The sequence below is a fragment of the Lichenostomus cassidix genome, chromosome 3 (genome assembly GCF_008360975.1).
Source record: "Lichenostomus cassidix isolate B80296 chromosome 3, HeHo_3.0, whole genome shotgun sequence".
In the NCBI taxonomy this organism is placed as follows: domain Eukaryota; kingdom Metazoa; phylum Chordata; class Aves; order Passeriformes; family Meliphagidae; genus Lichenostomus; species Lichenostomus cassidix.
In genome coordinates, this window is record NC_139483.1 from 9,757,927 (window position 1) to 9,777,682 (window position 19,756).

General features: G+C 41.6%; 1 protein-coding gene and 1 long non-coding RNA gene across 2 annotated transcripts; one reads left to right on the plus strand and one right to left on the minus strand.

Moving 5' to 3' along the window:
- Positions 1–319: 319 nt before the first annotated feature.
- LOC146439014 (uncharacterized) lies at positions 320–1,700 on the plus strand. Its single transcript, XR_014850636.1, has 2 exons — positions 320–590; positions 848–1,700. It is a non-coding gene; the product is annotated as an uncharacterized LOC146439014 (long non-coding RNA).
- Positions 1,701–4,295: 2,595 nt separating this feature from the next.
- Positions 4,296–15,378, minus strand: MDH1 (malate dehydrogenase 1). The gene is made up of 9 exons (XM_085054339.1): positions 15,238–15,378; positions 9,750–9,848; positions 9,355–9,451; positions 8,155–8,330; positions 6,695–6,817; positions 6,402–6,578; positions 5,294–5,407; positions 4,989–5,078; positions 4,296–4,628 (listed from the first exon to the last, which is right to left on the minus strand). Exons 1-9 carry the CDS (start codon positions 15,238–15,240, stop codon positions 4,503–4,505), a joined length of 1,005 nt encoding a protein of 334 aa, XP_084910465.1. The 5' UTR covers positions 15,241–15,378; the 3' UTR covers positions 4,296–4,502.
- Positions 15,379–19,756: the final 4,378 nt, after the last annotated feature.

Here is a 19,756-nt window from a genome sequence, read left to right on the forward strand (position 1 = left end):
ATTTTTCTAGATCACTTCTGTGCCTGTCAGGCACTGAGAACAGCAGAGCAGTGGGACTAGAGAAGGACAAGGAAAATGGAACTTCTGCTTTCCTCTACACCTACATTGCACCTACTCCAGCTAGTGGTCCTAGGGAGACTGGGAAAGATTGGATCTTTTTTCCACAGATGGAAGGGGAGCACTGTTTCTAGCATAAGCCAAAACCAGACATTCACCACTAAAAAAAAAAATCTAAAAAGAGGAAAAATAAAAAAGTCAGAACTTCATGCTCAGCACTGCAGAGCTGAGTCTTCTCTTGTGGCTTCCCCCCAGAGTCCTCCCCAAGGCCATGCAGCTGCCCTGTGGGGACACCTCGTGGTTCAAGTGACACCCTCGGTTTGCCTCCAGGGATCACCTCTGCAAAGTATTTTATCTGCCAGTGGGACAGCTGGAAGCAGAGGCATGAAGTCAAATTTGGAGGTAGGAACTGCAAGGGACCCACTCTTCTAACAAGTGAAATTATAAGTGGTTCAGTTTGAACCAACCCACCCTTTCAGATGCCCCTAACCAGCAGTGCTTGGCTACTGTCTTCTCCTGCTGGGCCAGTGCAGGTGAGTCTATAAACACCAGGTTAACCTCACAGGGGGCAGGGGATGGAGGCACTGGGGATGCTGCCAGGGATTCACTCATGGGGATTTGGTTTGTGACAGCTGAGATCAAACACTTCCCCAGATTTCACTGTTACCAGCCTGGGCACTAACAAGAACCCTAATTTACCCCATGTCTGGTTTCACAGTGATGCAGCTAGACAGGAGTACAGCATACAAGGAGTTTGTAATAATTATTTCTCTGTTTGTGCAACTTGCAGATGAATGGCCTGGCACTTGCCAAGAAAAGCCAACTTCATCTCCTGTGGCTTTGCAGAGACAAATAGGAATGGCTCCTCCCTGCTCCAGGTATTTCCACTCAGCAGTATCAACAAGCCCTAAACCCACAGAGCTGGCCTCTGGCTCATTTCCTTCATGTCTCCTCAGGAAGGCAGAGCTCCTGCTTCTCAGGAAAGGCAGATGTTTATCATGCTCTGCTCTGCACCAGCAGCACCACCAGACCACACCAAAGAGAGGTTACCAAACAGTGTTTGGGTTTCTCGTGATGGTATTTCATAATGAGGAGGATTTATGCTTTTGTCTTGAAAGCCCACAAAAGCAGCACACTGGATTTCTCCAGTTAAGATCTCGTGGACAGGTATTTGTTCTCCAGGCTCACAGGTTGAGGGGAAAAAAAAGTTTTCCCAGTGTGACTTCCTCTCTACTAGCTCCATCTGGAGGCTCCAAGAAAACTTGCATTGTAAAATTATTTTTATTTGCATTTATTTATTTATTTATTTAACTATTTATTTAGGATTTAATGTGGTCTTGGCATTGATGATTATGGTTAGCAGACTTGAAAAAAGAAAGCGTCTGTGCAATTAGGTTTTTGGTAATGAATTAATTAAAGATTCTGTAAAACCAAAAAAATGGGCTTATTTCTGGCTATGCTGAAGACTGCATCTCTATCTGTTCATTTCTCCATTTACCTGCAGTAACAGTGTGTTATTTAAAGCAACTGACTGCTCAGCCTCTGTTCTAATTCAGTAGCATTTATCATGCTGCTATGCAAAGCTGCCACTTAAAGAGCTGTTGGAATTTTTTTTTAATAAAAAGTGGTGTTTGAACTTAAAATATCTGCTCTTTAAGCTGCAAATAGTTACATTTATGTAATTTCCTCTTTTATTACTACTGAGGTGTAGCTAAGGCCATCTTTGCTGTTTTGTAAACCCGGTGCTCTGAAAGCACTTGCCAGAGTTCTCCTGCCTTTGCTTGAGGAAAGGGGGATTCAAACCTATTAAATTGATATGATGTGATGCCTTATAACTCCACCCAGGGGCAAAGCTCTGTGGTGAGTATCAATATAATGTAAAATCAGATTCATCTGTTAGATCTGGAGTTTCCAACTTCACCTGAGTTACTGTAAGAAATAACAGGAATAGCTGCACTGGGAGAAGAAAGATGATGCAAGACAAAATTGGAATCAGTTTTTTGTTCATTTGGGGAAAAGCTTTATTTCTTCTCCCTCTCAAAATAATTCTTGCTGGGAGTGGAAAGCTGTCAAGAAAGCACAAAGAGATCAGATTAGCAGCCTGCCTTGTGCAGCTTTCAGGAGCACGAAAGGAGAATTTGGGTTGCAGGGATTTGGTGCTCCATGACAAGACATGCCAGTCAGGCTGAACACTTTCCAGCCTTCCCTGGGAGCCTTTCTGCTGACACAGACTCAGTCAGGAGCCCTGATCTGCTCAGCTGCTCCATCTAGAAACCTTCCAGAAGTGGAGCTGACAATTCCAGCCCTAATCTCCCCCAAGATTTGTTTCTCAAAGAATTCTTGTTTGCACTCACTGAGGAGTTGCTGCTTTAAGTCCTAACTTTTGTTCTAGTGGAGAAGTAACCAAGTAAAGAGTGAATGTGAAATCCCTTCCTGGACAGAAAGAGTCTGTATTTTGAAAATACCTCATCAGTAATTGGAGAGTAACTTCCAATACAAAGAATATCCACCACGTGGTAGTTTGTAAGTAGCAGGATGGTGAAGCGTTTGGACAATGAGCAGATGAGAGATTTGCTGTCGAACTGGTTCATGGGAATGTGAGGGAACAGAAACAGTGCTTCAAACTCAGCATGAGGAGTTAAATGTTAGTGCAACTGTTGAGTTCAGTGTAGCATGAGAGATACCCTATCAAGCACTGAGGTTAACTATGCAATTGTTCTGATACATTCTTAGAAGCATTACTTTACAACAAGTGAGTTGTTTCCAGCAGAAGGCTGCTTTAAAACAGAGATCAAAAAACCCCTGAAGAGCCAGATCTTCCAGATTTCCTTTTTTAAAGCTTCTTCTCTACATTGTGATGCTACAGTAAGTATGGCACAAAGTACACTGCACACCAGCAGCATTTATCATCCCTTATTGTTTATCAAGCATAGATGCGCACTTTTTCCTTTATTCAGCACTTTTATACCAAGTACCAGTGTGCACTGGAGCCATCTCCTGTAACACTCACTGCAAAACACCTTAATTTAAGAATAACCTGTAGCATGGTAATTACTGCAATGAATTCCTTTGGTCCCTGAGCTCATGGTGAAATGAGATTTTACTGACTTTGCATGGAACACTGGAAGGCAGTCAACACACTGGCAGCTTTCCTTCCCTCCCTAATTTCTGCAGAAGTGCCCAAACTGTCATGAAAAGACAGGTGTATGAAATTTTCTCCTGACAACTAAACTCTAAAGGGGCTCAGAGGAATGAGAAAAACAGTGAAAAAATACAACTGTGTATACTTCCTGTCTACTCCTAAGACTGCAGAATGCATAAATTCTTGCAACAGCTGCTTCATAAGCATTCATGGCATTCACTCACTGTGCCCTGTCCCAGCTGTCCTGTGCTGCAGCACATTCCCATTTTCTGAAATGCTTCTTTCCCCTTTCACCTCTATGCAAAATAAGTCTCTGCTGCATCATTGTCACTGCACTTAATAGGTACAGTAATATTCTGAGAACAGACTTATTTTTATGGATAAGCTTACTGATGTGTGCTGACTTATTTTATATTCTGGCTGGTAAATCCTGAAAGAAACCATTCAATTTGGTTATAATTCCGTTTAATCTTTCATTTTCTGGTCAAAGAAACTCTGTTTCTCAAATCCTCATTAAATGCAAACAAACCAAAAAAGAAAAATGAGATGACTCCAGATATGACAGACCAAGATTTACTTTAGTACAAGGCAGAAACTTGTATTAGAACAGGACAGACAACTTACGCAAAGGGAAATGCTAGTAATCAATAAAGTTGTTAATCATTAAAACTACTTTCCTTCAGTTTCTTAAAATAGGCTTTCAGGGTTTTTTTTTTTATCTTGTACTATCAAACTTTGTTAGTTACATAACTAAAACATGCAAATAAAGTGCAACAGACTACTCTTAGCCATTATCTGATTGAGCAACTTTTAATATTTCTATTGACAAACATTGTAAGCAGGATCAGAGCGAACTGTGTGTACTTGAAATCTGTCCAGTGATAGATTTGAGTCACTGAACTACCGGTTCAAGGAGAACCACTGGCATTCTAATTTAATTTTCAGTTGACACATAGGATGCTAAAGTGATCACTGACTAGGACGTGTTTCAGTAGTGCCAAATTCTAATCAAAACTCAGATTGTGCGTTAGCAGCCAAGGCAAACAATTATTCTGTACCGTACACAAAAAGCAACTAGTATTGAACAGACAAAAACTTTGGTCAACAAACTAGTTTTACTTCTTTAATAACATTTTGCTAATAACTCAAGAGGCACCACAGTACCAGTAAGCATATGAACTTTAAAATGCACAATGGCCACGGACAGTTGACTTGGATACAGTAATAGTGTTTGGTAGCAGATCTACAGACGGCTTTTCGATTCTTCCACTCTTAAATGGTTTTGAATTTCCTCCTGACTTAGTCATGCACTGGAGAGGAATTCCACAGCAGTCTCCTTCTCTTCAGCTAATTCCTTAGCAGTAAGATCCATCTTCTCACGAGAAAAATCATTAATAGGAAGACCCTCAACAAATTTCCAGGTCTTGTCCTGATTGAAAACAAGCAAATAAAAAGGCCTCGATGTAAGAACAGGCTTCATTCAGTCTGCATTAAAACAGCTTTGCAGCATACAAACAAAGCTTATGGCCTTAAAAACTGTATCAGGCAGCAGTTAATTTTATTTCACATAAAGAATGCAGCCAGCACCAGCTAATCATGTCAGATTCTGCTTTTCTACCAGCACTTAGCTGACAATCGAGTTCTTATTTGGTTAATAAGAGATCTCTCTGTGAAAGACTCCAAACCCCCACATCCCAGCAACTGCAGTCCCACACTGCTGTTAAGGAGCTCACATGACAGTTTAATAGGTCATGCAGAAGATACATGGATTTAAATACAGCCTAGGTACCTTGATCACAACAGGGAATGAATATAGCAAGTCTTCAGGAACACCATAAGAATTGCCATCAGAAATTACTCCCATCGAAACAAATTCCCCCTGAAACCAGAAAAGTAAGAGATAAACACATTTTTTCACTCCTAGAAGCAAGCAAAATTTTGGTAATTTTTGGTATCTTCTGTCTCCTATGACACACCTGGCTCCACAAAAGGACAGACTCTTTCCTCTGAACACACATACACCTGAGGTCAATGACATGGGCATGCAATCAAAGCATTAGGCAAACAAGCACTTACTCAAGAGCCACATCTTACCGCTGGAGTGCCAAACCAGATGTCCCTCACATGGTCACAGATGGCTTTGGCAGCTGACATGGCACTGGACAGCTTCCTGGCCTTAATAACAGCTGCTCCACGTTGCTGAACAGTCTGCAATTAAGAAAAAAAACCCATAACTAAATTGTAAAGCAGCAAAATCATGGCTTGGTTTACATGCTGTTAGTAAATGCCACCAAGAAAGACCATTGTATGTAATTAAATAATTTTATCAGTGAAGATACAGTTCTTTCACCAAACAAACATGGCATACAATCCAGAAATACAATCTAGAAGAGTTTTGCAACAGAATGTTTCAGAGGCTCATTCCTAAGCTTTACAGCTAGTTGACTTCTCTCATGCCAACCAGATGTCTTAAGCTATTCCCACCAAGTGACTTCATGGGCATCAACAGTAACAGATGTCTTGAGCAACACACTGTCAATTAAGGTCTTCTGCTGAATACCAATGTGAAGTACTTGTTTTTAATAGTTTTGGTAAAGTTTTATTCATCTAGGGCTTTAGTAACCCATTTCCCTTTATATTCCACTTAGGTGGCCTGTGCTCTTGATCAATTAATACCATTATTTTGTTTTACAAACCTACATTATTATTTATTACTACCCTACATTAAGACATTTGCAGGCATTTTTTGTATTACTTTTCAGAAATTGTACTGATGATGCCACAGATTTAGAATTGGAAAGTGTGTGTGTGTGCACATGTAGGAACAGGGAAAAAGCTGCTGGCCTTTTCTGGTGGGTGGGGAGCAGCAAATGGATCATCCTACACATACAAAAAGTCACTGTAGTGAAATGGCAATGGTGCTTCTGTGTCAGACAAGTTTCACCTGAGCAGTAATCAAAACTCTTTGCTGAACCATCTTTCATTCCAATTGGATTTTTCTAGCAGAATTTATATAGGCTTTCCTGCCTTGAGTTTTTGGAGATCAAGTATCTGATAGCAACAAGATATCTGAAGATGCTTATTCTAGTGAGAGAGAAGAGCTGCTTCGCCAAGTCAGTCAGTTACACAGTTTCAGATGAGGTTAGGAGAAATCACAAGCACAGAATGACCATTAAAAAAAGAAAAAAAAGAGGTATCTTACCAGGATAAAGTCTCCCTTCAGCCAGCTGTCATCTTTTATAGCTTCATAGACTCCAACTTCCTTTCCTTTCACATTTACCTTTGCATGGTTAACATCTGGATACTGAGTGGAGGAGTGGTTCCCCCAGATGATGACATTCTTCACATCATTGGCAGTCACACCAAGTTTCAGAGCAATCTAATTGGAAATCAAAGATGCTCATTGCATTGACTTCAGCTTCTCAACTCACAGGCTGCTTTGAAAGCATTGCTCTGCTTGTATTTAGCAGAGGTAACAGAATAGGCCCTTTTTACCTGAGATTTGGCTCTGTTGTGATCCAAACGAGTTAAGCAGCTGAAGTTTTCCTTTGGTATCGATGGGGCTGACTTTGATGCAATCAGGCAGTTGGTATTTGCTGGATTCCCAACAACCACAACCTAAAAATGAAAAAAGGAAAGATGGAGTAGGTATTTCTACAAAACAACTCCCTCTGGTGAAATACATTGCTTGGCCTTCAAAGAAGCTATCTAAAAGTTAAGTTTTCTAATCTCTTGGTTGTCTTCAACAAGATTGTTTTCTAAGTGTGTCGTTCATAGTAACCCAGTCTTCTATAAATGCACAGAATAATATTTTTCAGGTAGGTATTTTCTTTAACTTGGCATCCCATGTGAAAGGGAACAAGACTTCTAGGGAGATCTGTACACTGACCACAGCCTGGCTTCAAACCTCATACTGCCAGATATTGGGAAAGAAAGATATGTGCACACTTGCCACCAATCCCTTTTAAACACTTTCTGGACTGGCTGCCACTGCTTTATAGAATTGCTTTATAATTAAGAAAGCCAGAACAGTTACTTATCTCAATGTTCATAGGCAGTCAGAAGTAAAATACTGCCTCAACTTAGATCAATTTATTACTATGCAAAACTGATTTTTATTCATCCTTCATTTGTGCCTCAAATGACTTATATACTCCATATACTCTCAATCACACAATGATCTGCAAACCTCCCTTTGTATTCCCCCTTTTGAAAGCGAGTTCAGTAAATTTTCCACTACTCTGCAATAGTTACATTAATAGTTTTTATTCCAAGTGAATAAAGAAGCAAACAAGTCTTCAGAAGCAGTAGGAAGTTCATCAGCAGAGGAAGTAGACATTAAAAAGTCAGTTACAAAGCACAGTCGGAGTCTGGGTCTGAGATTAGGAGCAGTGGGAGAGCCAGCCACATGATCCCATTAACTGTGCTGAAGGAATCTGAGAGAGAACAATTAAAACCTTCCAATGCTCCAAAGAATGAGATGCAAACAACCTAAATAAAGCCGATTTTTTGTGCAACTGTAATTCCATATTGATACTGAAGTTACGGGTCATTATGTTAAAGGACACAAACGGATATGAAGTAGGCAGCTGCATGGAGATAATTCAGTTCTCCCTGAGAATTGCAGAGAAGAGAGATAATGAGCAAAACTTTTTTTTTTTTTAATGGTTTTGTGGGGTTGTTTTTTGAATTGGTGGTAACCAGTTCAGAGTATGCATGGAATACAGCAATACAATATAAGGCTCTCCTTTTTCACCAGACAAATTAATGACTAAATCATCCACCTATTTAACATTCTGTTTCTTATCTAGCCTTGACTGTGGTCTATTTTCCAGGGCATAAGGGAAGGAATGCCTGCAATGAACAGGCTCCTTCTTGTGCAATATTCTTCTAAAATGTATCCAGATCTCTACATAACAGAGAGTTAATGTTTTAAATTCAGTTTCTATATTCACCTTGACAGTCTTTTTGGCATACTTGTCCAAGGCTGCACCCTGAGACTTGAAAATTTTCACATTTGCTTTCAGTAAATCCTTCCTCTCCATGCCCTCTCTCCTTGGCATGGAGCCAACCAGAATTGCTACATCAAGGTCTTTGAATGCAACTTCCTCCTTGTCTGTTGGAATGACCTCTAAAAAAAGAAAATGGGAAAAAGAATTCAGCAAGATAAATACTCATGGCATAGTGCTAACAGGAATATTCTGTCTTGCATAAATAGTATATAATCTAATCTGACAATAACACCACCTCCCCCTTCCAAAAATACAAGTATAGTCATTTGGCCCTACCTCCACAGATTAAATACTTGCCATTAAATGGTTTTTATATAAAAAATATTTATCTAAAGTGGAAAACACAGGAGAAATATATGTAGAAAAGATACATTTCACATGCCTCTATCTAAAATTATACATATAAGTACATATGCTTTTCTTCACTTTCACGATAAAATTTCAGTGGCAAGTCCCAACCAAGACAAGTGAAGTTTTCCTTCTCCTTTAATAATTCAAAGCAAAAAAAGTTTGATTTGTACAAGACCTGGTACCTACATGCTTTTTTTGGTCATGTATTATAGTAATTACACTTGCTTTGTACAAGACCTGGTACCTACATGCTTTTTTTGGTCATGTATTATAGTAATTACACTAACACCTACTTACTCTCTTTCTTCTGCTTGTTTAAACTATTAGAACTCAACTTGTTTACATGACTTGAGGAGTGACTTTTTATTTTGTGTCTTTATACAGAAGATACTTTAAAGACTAAATTAGCGGGTGTTTTTTTTAATTTAGCAATAAATAATATATATATATATAATATAGCAAATAATATATTATATATATTCAATGGCTGGGCCAGAATACAATGCACATATGCACAAGTATCTGACAACTTGTTGTCCAGGCTGAAACCCCAGAGTTAGATAATATTAACCCAGGTATCTTCATTATCAATTTTGTTCACAAAACCTATTTGATGTCATTCTTCCTAGTTTACAGGCTAAGTTAAATTGATTATCTTCCACAAAATACAAAACCAAGGTAGGATCATCTGACATTTTCTTCTGCCTAATTTCTTGCCAGCTACAGGCACTCATAAATGCAACAGCTGTACTACAGCATCTTGTAGGTATAAGAAAAAATTCTTTTGGCCACCTCTGAGCAGCGGCAGAGCACAGTCCTGCAGCTCCATCACCACACCTTCCAACACTGTCATCATAGGAGTGATGTCCAGCAGCACAAGAATAAGAGGCTGGAAAGAAAGAAAAGGTTTAGTGCAAGCTGGGCACAATCTGTTTTGAAAATGAATTTGTCTTGTACTCTGCTGTTACCTCGTGCAAGATTTAAAACCCATCTGCAGAAAAGAAACAACTTCAGCACAACCAACAACTGAAAGCTTGTGTAACAGAGCAGGACTCCCATCCTCCCCACTTAAAGAAATTACTCTCATACTGGTACACCATTCTGAGTGTCTGTGAGGAAACCAGTCTCAGGCCCTGCAGTTCTGACATCCCCTAATTTATTCCTGTGCAATTCAGTGTGAGGATTACCTGGTCTTTGCCGAAGACATCGCCCTTGGCAATGCTGTAGAGCAGCGAGTAAGCGATCTGCCCAGCAGCTCCAGTCACCAGCACTCTGACAGGTTCACCCTGCAAGGAAATCACACAGCCTTACCCACAGCTCCACACCTCAGCCTCACACCCCCTGAGTGCTAAAAATTAAGTTATTGCAGCAATAAGGTTATGATTATTTAAGCAGGATGAAAGCACGTGCCTAAAGGCAGATCAGCCGCAGCTCCTGGGGCTGCTAGAACCACCCGCAATTTTTGCTGCTTGCTTTCACAGAAACAGACCACACTTGCAAAAAAAATTCCTTAATGTTTTAAGGAAAGCTCCTGGAAAACTTGCAGAATGCCAGGAATAACAATGTATTTGAAAAACTTTGCATTCCCTTTAACAACATTGCCTTGTTAATGTAAGATAATACAACATACACCCACTCCTTAGATTGCCCATGCATATTTGAAATTTACTACACAAGTTTTACAAGCTGTGACACTTGACTGGTTTTCAGATTCTTTCAGTTTTGAGGGCTGTTCCTGTTAAGTATTTTAGGTGCTTATTTGCAACCAAAGACTCACAGAATGCCAGAAACCAAAGAATTTAGTGGACTTAAAACTATTGCCTCACTGAACTGTTAGGCAGCAACTTAACTAATCCACAGACAAAAGCTGCATTATGAATAAATACAGACAGTACTATCCATAATACAACTATCGTCAAACTGACCCTAAACTCCAAAAGACTGGGAGAAGACTGCCAACATGTTACTATATTGCAAATATGAGGGGGAAAGTGGCTTGCCCTGTAGTAAAACCCCATTTCATTAAGCAGAACTTGGGAAAAACCCAGAGATTATGCAATATCGAAAATTTAAGGCTGAGAGAGTTTGAGTGTTTCAGCCTGGAGAAGAGAAGGTTCCAGAGAGACCTTAGGGTGGCTTTCCAATACCGAAAGGATACTTTAAAAGAAGATTACAACAAACTTTCTAGTAGGGCCCGTTGTGGAATGACAAAGGGCAATGGCTTTTTAAAAGAGGAGAGATTTAGATAAGAAAGAAACACTTTACAATAAGGGTGGCAAAGCACTGGAACAGATTGTCTGGATAAGTGGTGGTTGCCCCACCCCTGGAAACATTCAAGGTCAAGCTGGACAGGGCTCCGAACAACCTGGTCTAGTTGAAGATGTCCCTGTTCACTGCAGGGGGTGGACCAATGACTTTTAAAAGTTTGTTCAAAAACCAAAGCATTCCGTGATTCCATCAAAATGGAACACGTCCTAAAGGACATTCATAACCCTGTATTTTGTAAGCTTGTTATTTGTACTTTCCTTTTTCTCTAGAGGCAATAGGGCTGGGGCAGGAACAAGCAGACTGACCAGCCTGCTGGAATGGCAAGCCCACTTTTTCAAATAATTAAAAGATGATCATGTGAGATACAGATAAAACACCAGGCATAACTGAATGTGAAAGAAATTATTTAATTGCATTCTGGGCTACATTATGAAACGTGTAGGCTGCAGAGCAAAGACAGGCCTTCCACTCAGTGCTGGTGATGTTGCAGATGGAATACTGAGTCCAGTTTTGGCAACCTGAGTTCATGTCCTGTAAGAGGAGGCTGAGGGTGCTGGACATAGTCTGGAAAGGCAGAGGATAAGGAGGGAATCTAACAGCAGCTCACCACACCTTCACACAGTGTTAAAAAATAACACTCCCCAACACCTCTCAGCAGAGGCAGATGGCAACACTGGGTGCAACTGCTACAAATTAAGAAAAAACCTCTTGATCTTGCGGTACTGCTGCAGCAGAACAGGGTATCCAGAGAGCCTGTACAACCTTCACCCCTGGCAGTTTTCAAGGTCCAGACTGAAACACCTATGGCGTGATCTATCAGTGGCAAAAGTCTTGCTGTCAGGCTGGACTGGACAACTTCCAGACTTGACGTAGGAAAGAGGGCAGACCGTATGACCTCTACAGATCCTTTCCAACCAACATTCCTGTCACTGATATTTATAGGAAAACCATATGGGGCATTGAGTGTATTCCCTCTGCAAAAGTGATCAGCCAGGCACAGCTGCATCACGCTAGTGGTTAGGTAACTAAAAAAATGAGGCCACCTACCCCATATCATCACATACTAGATAAAATTGGAGCATAAATGATGAACTAAGTAGCATAAACTACTGCACTTTCAGATTTAGACCAGGCCTTCATTATGGGAATGATTCTTTAAATATCTGGTTACATGACTACCGGTTACATGGTGTTGAATTGCACTATTTTCCTTTGAACTTGTCCTACTATGAGTCACACCCCTCTAACTTCATCGAATTCCACCCAGAGGGGGAAGAAAAGCAGACAATCAATTCTTGCTGGCTTAGATCTCAAAACTAGTTTTGGTTCTCTATTCTTGAGCAGGCAAACGTACCATAACATCTGAGCAACCATGGGCAGCATGGACTAAAATGCATATCAAATTTTAAAGCCAACATCTCAGTATGTTTCTAAGAAGAATCTACATTTTATTTATATAAATGGAACAATGAACACTCTTTTAAGGCAGATAACCACACTAGTTAGTAAAATAAGCACTGGAAAGTTACAGTGCTGCAAAACCTCAGCCTGGCAAAATCCCCATCAGCAGGACATAAAAAGTGATTCCATGTTAAGCTACTCCAGAACTCACACAGGTAGCAGTAGGACGTGTTTTCTTTACATTATATGGTATCTGAAATCAATTGTGAATTGATTTCTGAATTTCCAGTGACTGGAACAAAGATTTTAAGGCTCTTTCTCCTGAAGTACTGTCACAAAAAGGGTAAAGTCCATGAGATTTTTTTTCCACTCTATGCACTTTATATGCTAATCTGATTTAATCTGATCTATCCAGTAGCATTATGGTGAGTATTTAGCATAACGACAGGAGGGAAGGAGTGGAAGATAAAAAGGTTAGAGATAGGACGATTTGGTTTTTTTTTACTGAGACAAACTTAGCATTTAGCCTTTAAAAAGAACCCAAACCTTCAGTCATGAGTCAGCTTCATCTTCTCTACATAATTATGTTTGCTTACTACCATCCTTCCTGTTGTCCCCCCATTTGGGGCTGGAGGAGGAAAAAAACATGAGCTAAACTAAAACGAGAAGTACTGCCTACTTGTTTTTCCTCTTCAAACCTCCAGCACATTGGATTCAGTACAGTCCCCAGATCCCTTTACCCCTGCACCAATTGTGAGTATTTAGGATCAAAAAAACTTTCATGCTCTCTCTTAAATCCAGAAGCTGGATTAGCAAACCAAAAATGCTGTGCTTCTTACAAAATGTGGAAAATTCTCTCCAAAAATCTTATATCTTGTATTAAAATGGGTCTCATTGAGTGTCTGAGGCTCCTTCTAGGGAAATGAGAAGCTCCCCAACAGAAGTTGTAGGTTCCAGACATTCATGCCCAGGCACTTTAACCCGTGACTTGGCTCCTGCAAGACTTTCATGCTGTGGTAGCTACAGGGGTGACCTCTACTCACTCTCAGGTATACAGGAACTAGAGGACAAATTAAACAACAACTAACTGCATTATCTTTGCTCCAAAGCCATCCCTACTCCACATTCAGCCAATGTATAATTAAAAAGCTTTAGGAAAAGAAGAGTAGCAGAAGTAATGATGAAAAAGATAAGGAAAAAAATCCCAATAACTGAACACTGCATTCCCAGGTACCCTTCTTCATCTAATCCAGCAAAAGTAGGATTTCTCCTCCTCCTAAACTATCACAGATAAAAGCAAAGCCTCCAATATCAAATGAAGGAGTTGTGGGCTTAATGCCCTTCCCCACACACCTTGGTTTGAGAACTCAGTGCCTCAGTTATGTCTGTGATTACAGCTGATATCAGCAGGCCTAAAATATTAGTGCTACACCTGCAAACAGCACTGCACAGCAGAACTGATTCAGGAGGTCACAGAGTTAACTAAAAGATAACTCACAACCTATCAAATGTTGTCACAGGAACATCCTGACTACACAAGTGATAGACTTTGCATCGCTAATTACAGTTATGAAAGACCTCTACAAACATCACTGGTGATAACTTGTCTATAAAATACCATAAACTTAACATTATTCCTGAATATTACAGCCAACTAAGCTATTCTACCTTGCTTAACAAGACTGATTTTATCATTAAAATAAACTTATATCTCTTCCAAAGTTTAGTCTGCCTAAGAAACTTTCCCTTTGCTCTCCCTTCTTTAAAGCAGAGATGTGGTGACAACAAAAGTGCTCAGAAATGTAGCAGAAAGTATCAGCGAGGCAGCTGTGCACCTAAGGAACACCATCAGCACTGCCGTTCAGAGACCAAAGGAATTCCAAAGGCATTCCTTCCTTAAGGAATGACCTTGACACAGGTGCCCTTAAGAACTTTTTCCATTTCATTGAGCTAGTGGTGATTGCAGTGATAGGCAGATGATTTTATTTCAGAAACGTAAAGCCTCTGCCCAACACCAGATCCATAATTTGAACAGCAAAGGCAAGATAAAAACAGTGACATTCTGAAAAGTCTGGACATCTAAGTAAGTTATACCCAGCAGCTCTCTGTGAGACCAGCATATCCATGCCAGCCAATGTTCTGAAAGCTCAAAGACAAACTAAAACTTGCTGGTTTAGTTTAAATGTTGTCACTCCTGTAAATCCGTATTTTAAATAGGAGTGGAAAAGTTTATAGATTTTGGTATTTTTAGGGTAGAGCTGAAATAAGCCAAGTTAAAGAGCACGCAAGCATCCTTTCTACTGCAAAATACTAACAGTGAACGTTTGAATAACAGGGTATTGAATCTAGAAAAACACATAAAGGAAAGCAAGGTTTCTGTGCAGGTTTGTATTTTTATCTATCCGTGCAGTAAAAAAGCAAATCACTGCAGTTCACCTGTGTAACCTCAGGGCAGAACTAGAAGGACTCGCTGACAATCAGGAGAGTCTGAACAAACAGCTGGATTTCCGACAGCAAGCAGGGATGGACCAACACAGGCATTTCACAAGCACTTTCCCTTGAGCTAACACAGAACCGCACCGACACCTCTCCCGCCTCCCGCACGAAGGCGCTGGCAGCCCCCATCTCCCGCAGGCAATGTCGCCAGGCGGGAAAAGGCGCGATCGCCCCTGCGGAGTGCCAGCCCCGCTCCATCCCGATGGGGACACATCCCGCCCTCCCCCGCAAGGCCCTGGGGAGAGGCAGAGCCGCCGCCAGCCCGCCACCGACCCCTCGTCCCCTCCTGGAAGGTCACCGCGGCGCGGCCTCCGCGGGGCTGCCGAGCCGCCAGGCCAGGCCAGGCTGCTCCGGGCGGCACGACCACCTCCAGCTCATCCCTGCCCCGCTCCGCGGGCTCTGCCGGGAGCAGCGCGGCCAGGCGGGCAGGGCGACTCCATCTCGGGGTCACCTCCGCCTGCCGGCAGCCCCTGCCCCAAGCCGAAGGAACGCGAGGGGCCCGGTACCGACCATGTCTGCGAGATCGGCGGGTGCTGCTGCTCGAGGTCACCTCTGCGGCGCGACTGCGGCCGTTCCAGCGCTGCGCCCGAGTGTCATTGGGGGACGGGGCGCACCGGCCGCGCGCGGCCGCCTGGGGGCTGTAGTCGTGGATGCCGCCGGCCCGTATAGCGCGGCTGTCAGAGAGAACTACAACTCCCAACATGCCTTTCGGGTGGCGCGCCACACCCCTGCGCCCCATTGGCTGGTGCCGCTTCCCCCCTCGCCCCATTCATTGAGGAACAGCGCGGCGCTGGGGAGATTAGTCCGCCAGGGGGCGACGCGCGCCTCCTCTCACTGCGCTTGCGCAGGTTGTGTGAGGGCGGGGGCTGCGGCAGCGCGGCTCCTCGGACTGCGCATGCGCGTTTGGCGGGTAGGTGGTGGCGGTGTTGGCGCATGCGCGGGGCGGTGCGCGGTTGCTGCGGTGACGCGCGGGACGGACCGTGCCGGCGGCGCGCCGTGCCCGCCCGCGTCCTGGAGCGCCCGGTGGGTGCGAGTGCGCGGCCGGGCCCTGCCCTGCCCTGCCCTGCCCTGCCCTGCCCGGCCCAGCGGGGCATCCCCGAGCCGCCCGGCCCCGCAGCCGCGAGCCCGGGGCGGGCAGAGCGTTCCCCTCGCGTTCCCGCGCGTTTCCCTCCTGCCCGGCCTGCTGTGGGGAGCTGCCGCCGCTTCCCCGGGGTTAGCACTGCCCTGCGGTGCTTCACACTTCATGAAATCCTGCCACCCCTTTGCTTGGTCCTTTCTATTTTCAGGGAAAGCTGAGAGCTTACCTGTGCTGTTCCGCTGGTGGAACTGCGCGGCTAAACTAGCCATCGTTCGTACAAAAATAAAGCTGCTCGTTTCCTTGTATTTGGAATTGTTGAGTGAAGTAAATTCCTTTGGTCTGGCTTAAAGGGAGGCTGGTGCTGGCATAAATAGATCAGCAAAATACAGCTTCGTAAACTGTGTTGTTAGGGTGTGGGAAAGGGTCTTGGATAGCACAGTTGGTTTTTTTTCCCCTCAGAACCTCACAGGATTCCCTATTAGTTAGGTCTTTAGTGAAGTCTCATTCGTCCCAGTATTTTCCTGCAGGATTAGTTCTAAATCTTACTCTAGCCCTTACAGTAGATAGTATTATTTTTGAAAACAATCTAATCAGCGTGTATACTTAGTCAATTTCTTCTTCAGTCCTGCTGCACAGATGGGAAGTCACTCCTCTAGGGCAGTGCGTGTGAAATGTAAATATCCATGCTTGTCGTGCAAAGTGCTCTCATTTTGGTGAGTTTTTCTGTACTAATGGCACAGCTCAGAACGTCCCGTCGCTTGAATGAGTCTCTGAGCCCCTGACAGCTTCTGCAGGACAGGAAACTGCAGTGGCAGAGTGGAGGAGGTAGAGCCATGCTTGGTTATTTAAAATGTCAAGCTGTACTGATTTATACCACTTAATAACCGCACGTTTTTAATATGAATGATGACTGTGCCCAAGCTGCCTTCTGGGGATGAGTTTGAAAGGCAAATAGCTGCAAGCAAAGCTGAGGGCTTGGTGAGTAGGAGGGAGCTTGTTTAACAGTCAGAGTTTTCCAGGATGTCCTAAGATGCTTCACCCTGGTGACTCTTAACCTTTTCTGCACCCAAACGTTGTACAAACTTAATTAACACTACTGAAGATTGTTTAAGATTTAAATATACACAAACCCTGATGTGGGCCCGCTGAAGGTAATTTCCACTGACCGTAATTGGTTCAGGTGAAATTGACTTCTTATCAATTTTCAGCTAGATCAGTGTTAGCAGGCTGTAAGGTGATTTATCTATCTCAGCATAGCAGATTGTGTTGATTTAGTGGATTTCAGTTAAGTGCTTAACTTGAAGCTTTCAAACTTTCTTCTGTAGGTAAGGCTCTCATCTCATTCTTGGGCATTTTTTGCCCAGGCCTGTGCTCCTTGAATTATTTGCTGTTGGAGACGACAGCAAATCTTGTTATTTTGTGTTGAAAGTGATTTGTTTTGTTGCAAAGCGATGTGTAAATGCTTTTGTTTGTCAGAAGCATGTTTATCAGTTTAATTTTGATCTATTTCCAGTATAATTAGTCCAAGATGGACTCAGTGGTCATCTGTGCTGATTTAACTAAAGATACTGTAAAATGTTGCCTTTTCTGAATGTGGTGTGATTTTTCAAGTTAGCAAAACTTAACAATTCAGTATTTCCTTCTAAATGGCCTAAATTTTGTTTCAGCTTGTTAAGGTGTAATGTTTTCCAAGCAAAACTTAAAATTTTTAATTTTTTTAATATTCTTTAATGCTTCCCAGTGTTTTATTAGTATGAGTCTTTTGTGTAGCACTTTAGGCAAAAAAGCTGCATAAATGGAAACATTACGTGCAAATGAAGTAATGGAAATTTAGTGTGCATGTGAATTGGGCTCTTGGCTAACTCTTCAAATACACTTTGCAATTTTTTCACTCAAAAGATTGAATTACGTGGAAATCGGTAATTAAACAACACACTGAAGTATTAAGATGTTTTAATCTCCATTTTCTGGGGATTAAGTATTATTTTTCAAGGCAACTAGTGGTTTTGAAGGGTAGTCTGCCAGAATTATCTCTAAATTTTTTTTTTAATATTTTAAAATGAATTATTCTCTGTTAACAGCTGGCTGTGTTCTTTAACTGTATTTTGGATGGGATTTTCTTTTACTTCATTGCCATCTAGAGAAACTGATGAATATTTTAGGTAAGTTTTTACACTTAAATTTCAGTATTTTTTGAAGTCTTATTTTCATCATCCTCTCTGTGTATAATACAGGGTTTTTATCTTATTTACTTACAATTGTTGATACCAAGTCATGTCTCTTGTAGCTAAGTCTGTGTTAATATAACTAGCATTTAAAATACATAGGACTATGTAAGAAAAATTAACTATCTAACAGCCAGGTTCAATCCTAGAAATATTAGAACTGAAATATTTTTTGGAAGTCTCTTCTGGTCCAAGGGAATAATAAGAGATTTTTCAGAAATAAAACATTACAAAAAGAAAAAAATACTGAAATAGAATTAAGAGGATCAAAAGCTATTTTGTAAAGTAGGTGAGAAATCGATAATAGAGTTTTAAAAAGATAAAGATATGAGAAAGAACAATTAAAATTTTAGTTTAGAAAATTAATACAGGCTTCGAGATTTTTTTGCTCCTAGTGCTAATGTCCAAAACATGATTTTTCACTGTTAATTTTTAAACTTCAGTCATGTAATACTGTGTGGACATTAAATGCCATGAAGTAACTGATCTATAAACTCTGCCTATAATCTTAATTTCCTTTTTGCTGTCGTGAAAACTTTCTTTCTAAAGGAGAAATTTTGCTTTCTGTGGATCTGATTTAATTTTTTCCTGGGACTCATTTTTAATTTTTAGTAGTTTAGTTACTTTTTAAATCGAAATTGGGTAATTAATCAGTAATTGATTTCTACAACCTTCAGCATGTTTTTAATAGGATGCAATTCTGTACCCACATGCCTGCTTCCTATGAAGAGACACAATGTATTGCTTGCTTGTAATATGTATTAGTAATATTTATGAACTATTCATGAGTCAAATTTTAAGAAAAATTGTGAACAGAATTTTTTTTTTAAAGTAGGTTGGTAGTAGAGCAGGTACTGTAGGTTTGGCAGGGACACTGTGAGAGTTCAGGCCTCCTCTGGTGTGGCTGCATGGTCAGATCTGAGGTGGCTGCTGTGGTGCCCAAAGGCCTCTGGTGCCTGGGGAGAGCTGAGGAGTTCAGGGCTCCATCACTGACCAGAGGGAGTGGTGGCACAGTGGCTTCATAGTGGCACCTGCAGAGCTGAGGGACCCTGGCAAATCTGTCATCATCCACCACCTGGTTTTGGAGGTTTTTCTTCTCGCTGTTGTTACAAGGTGCAGGATGTAGAGAATCCCTGTTTAAAAGCAAAGCCAAACAAAACCAACCCACTAAACAAACAACCACAGTGGGCACACACACTAGGCACAGAGACTGTGGCAGATTGGCTGTAAATTCAGCAGAGTTATCTCTGGATTATTGCAAAGAGAACAGAAGAGTTCTGTTCCTGGTGCATGGGAAGGAACATTAGTGGATTCTTCTGCTTTAACACGAATCTGTCTTTCTCTTGGTTGAACAGAGACTTTGTGACAGCACTCTGTAGGTTTTTTACTCACTAGCGTCACTGTGTGGAGGAGAAGAGGCAGGTTGGTATTGTAAAGAAGAGATGACCTGTGTAACCATTCAAGTTCTACCAAATCAAACCTTGCACTCATAAAGTTAATTCATTGCAACATTACAAAAATGCCAACCTGGACACTGCCACCCCTTCCCTGAACTAGATGTAAACATTAAGCTGATGTCCTTGTGAGTTTTTTTAAATGAGGTAAGCATTTAGTCAAGAGGGGAAACAGCTTCTACTGAAAATAAATGTTTGCCTTTTGTCTTATATGACTTGCTTTTGCATTTGTTCGTTATAACCTGATAATCAAGTAATACATTTTGATACAA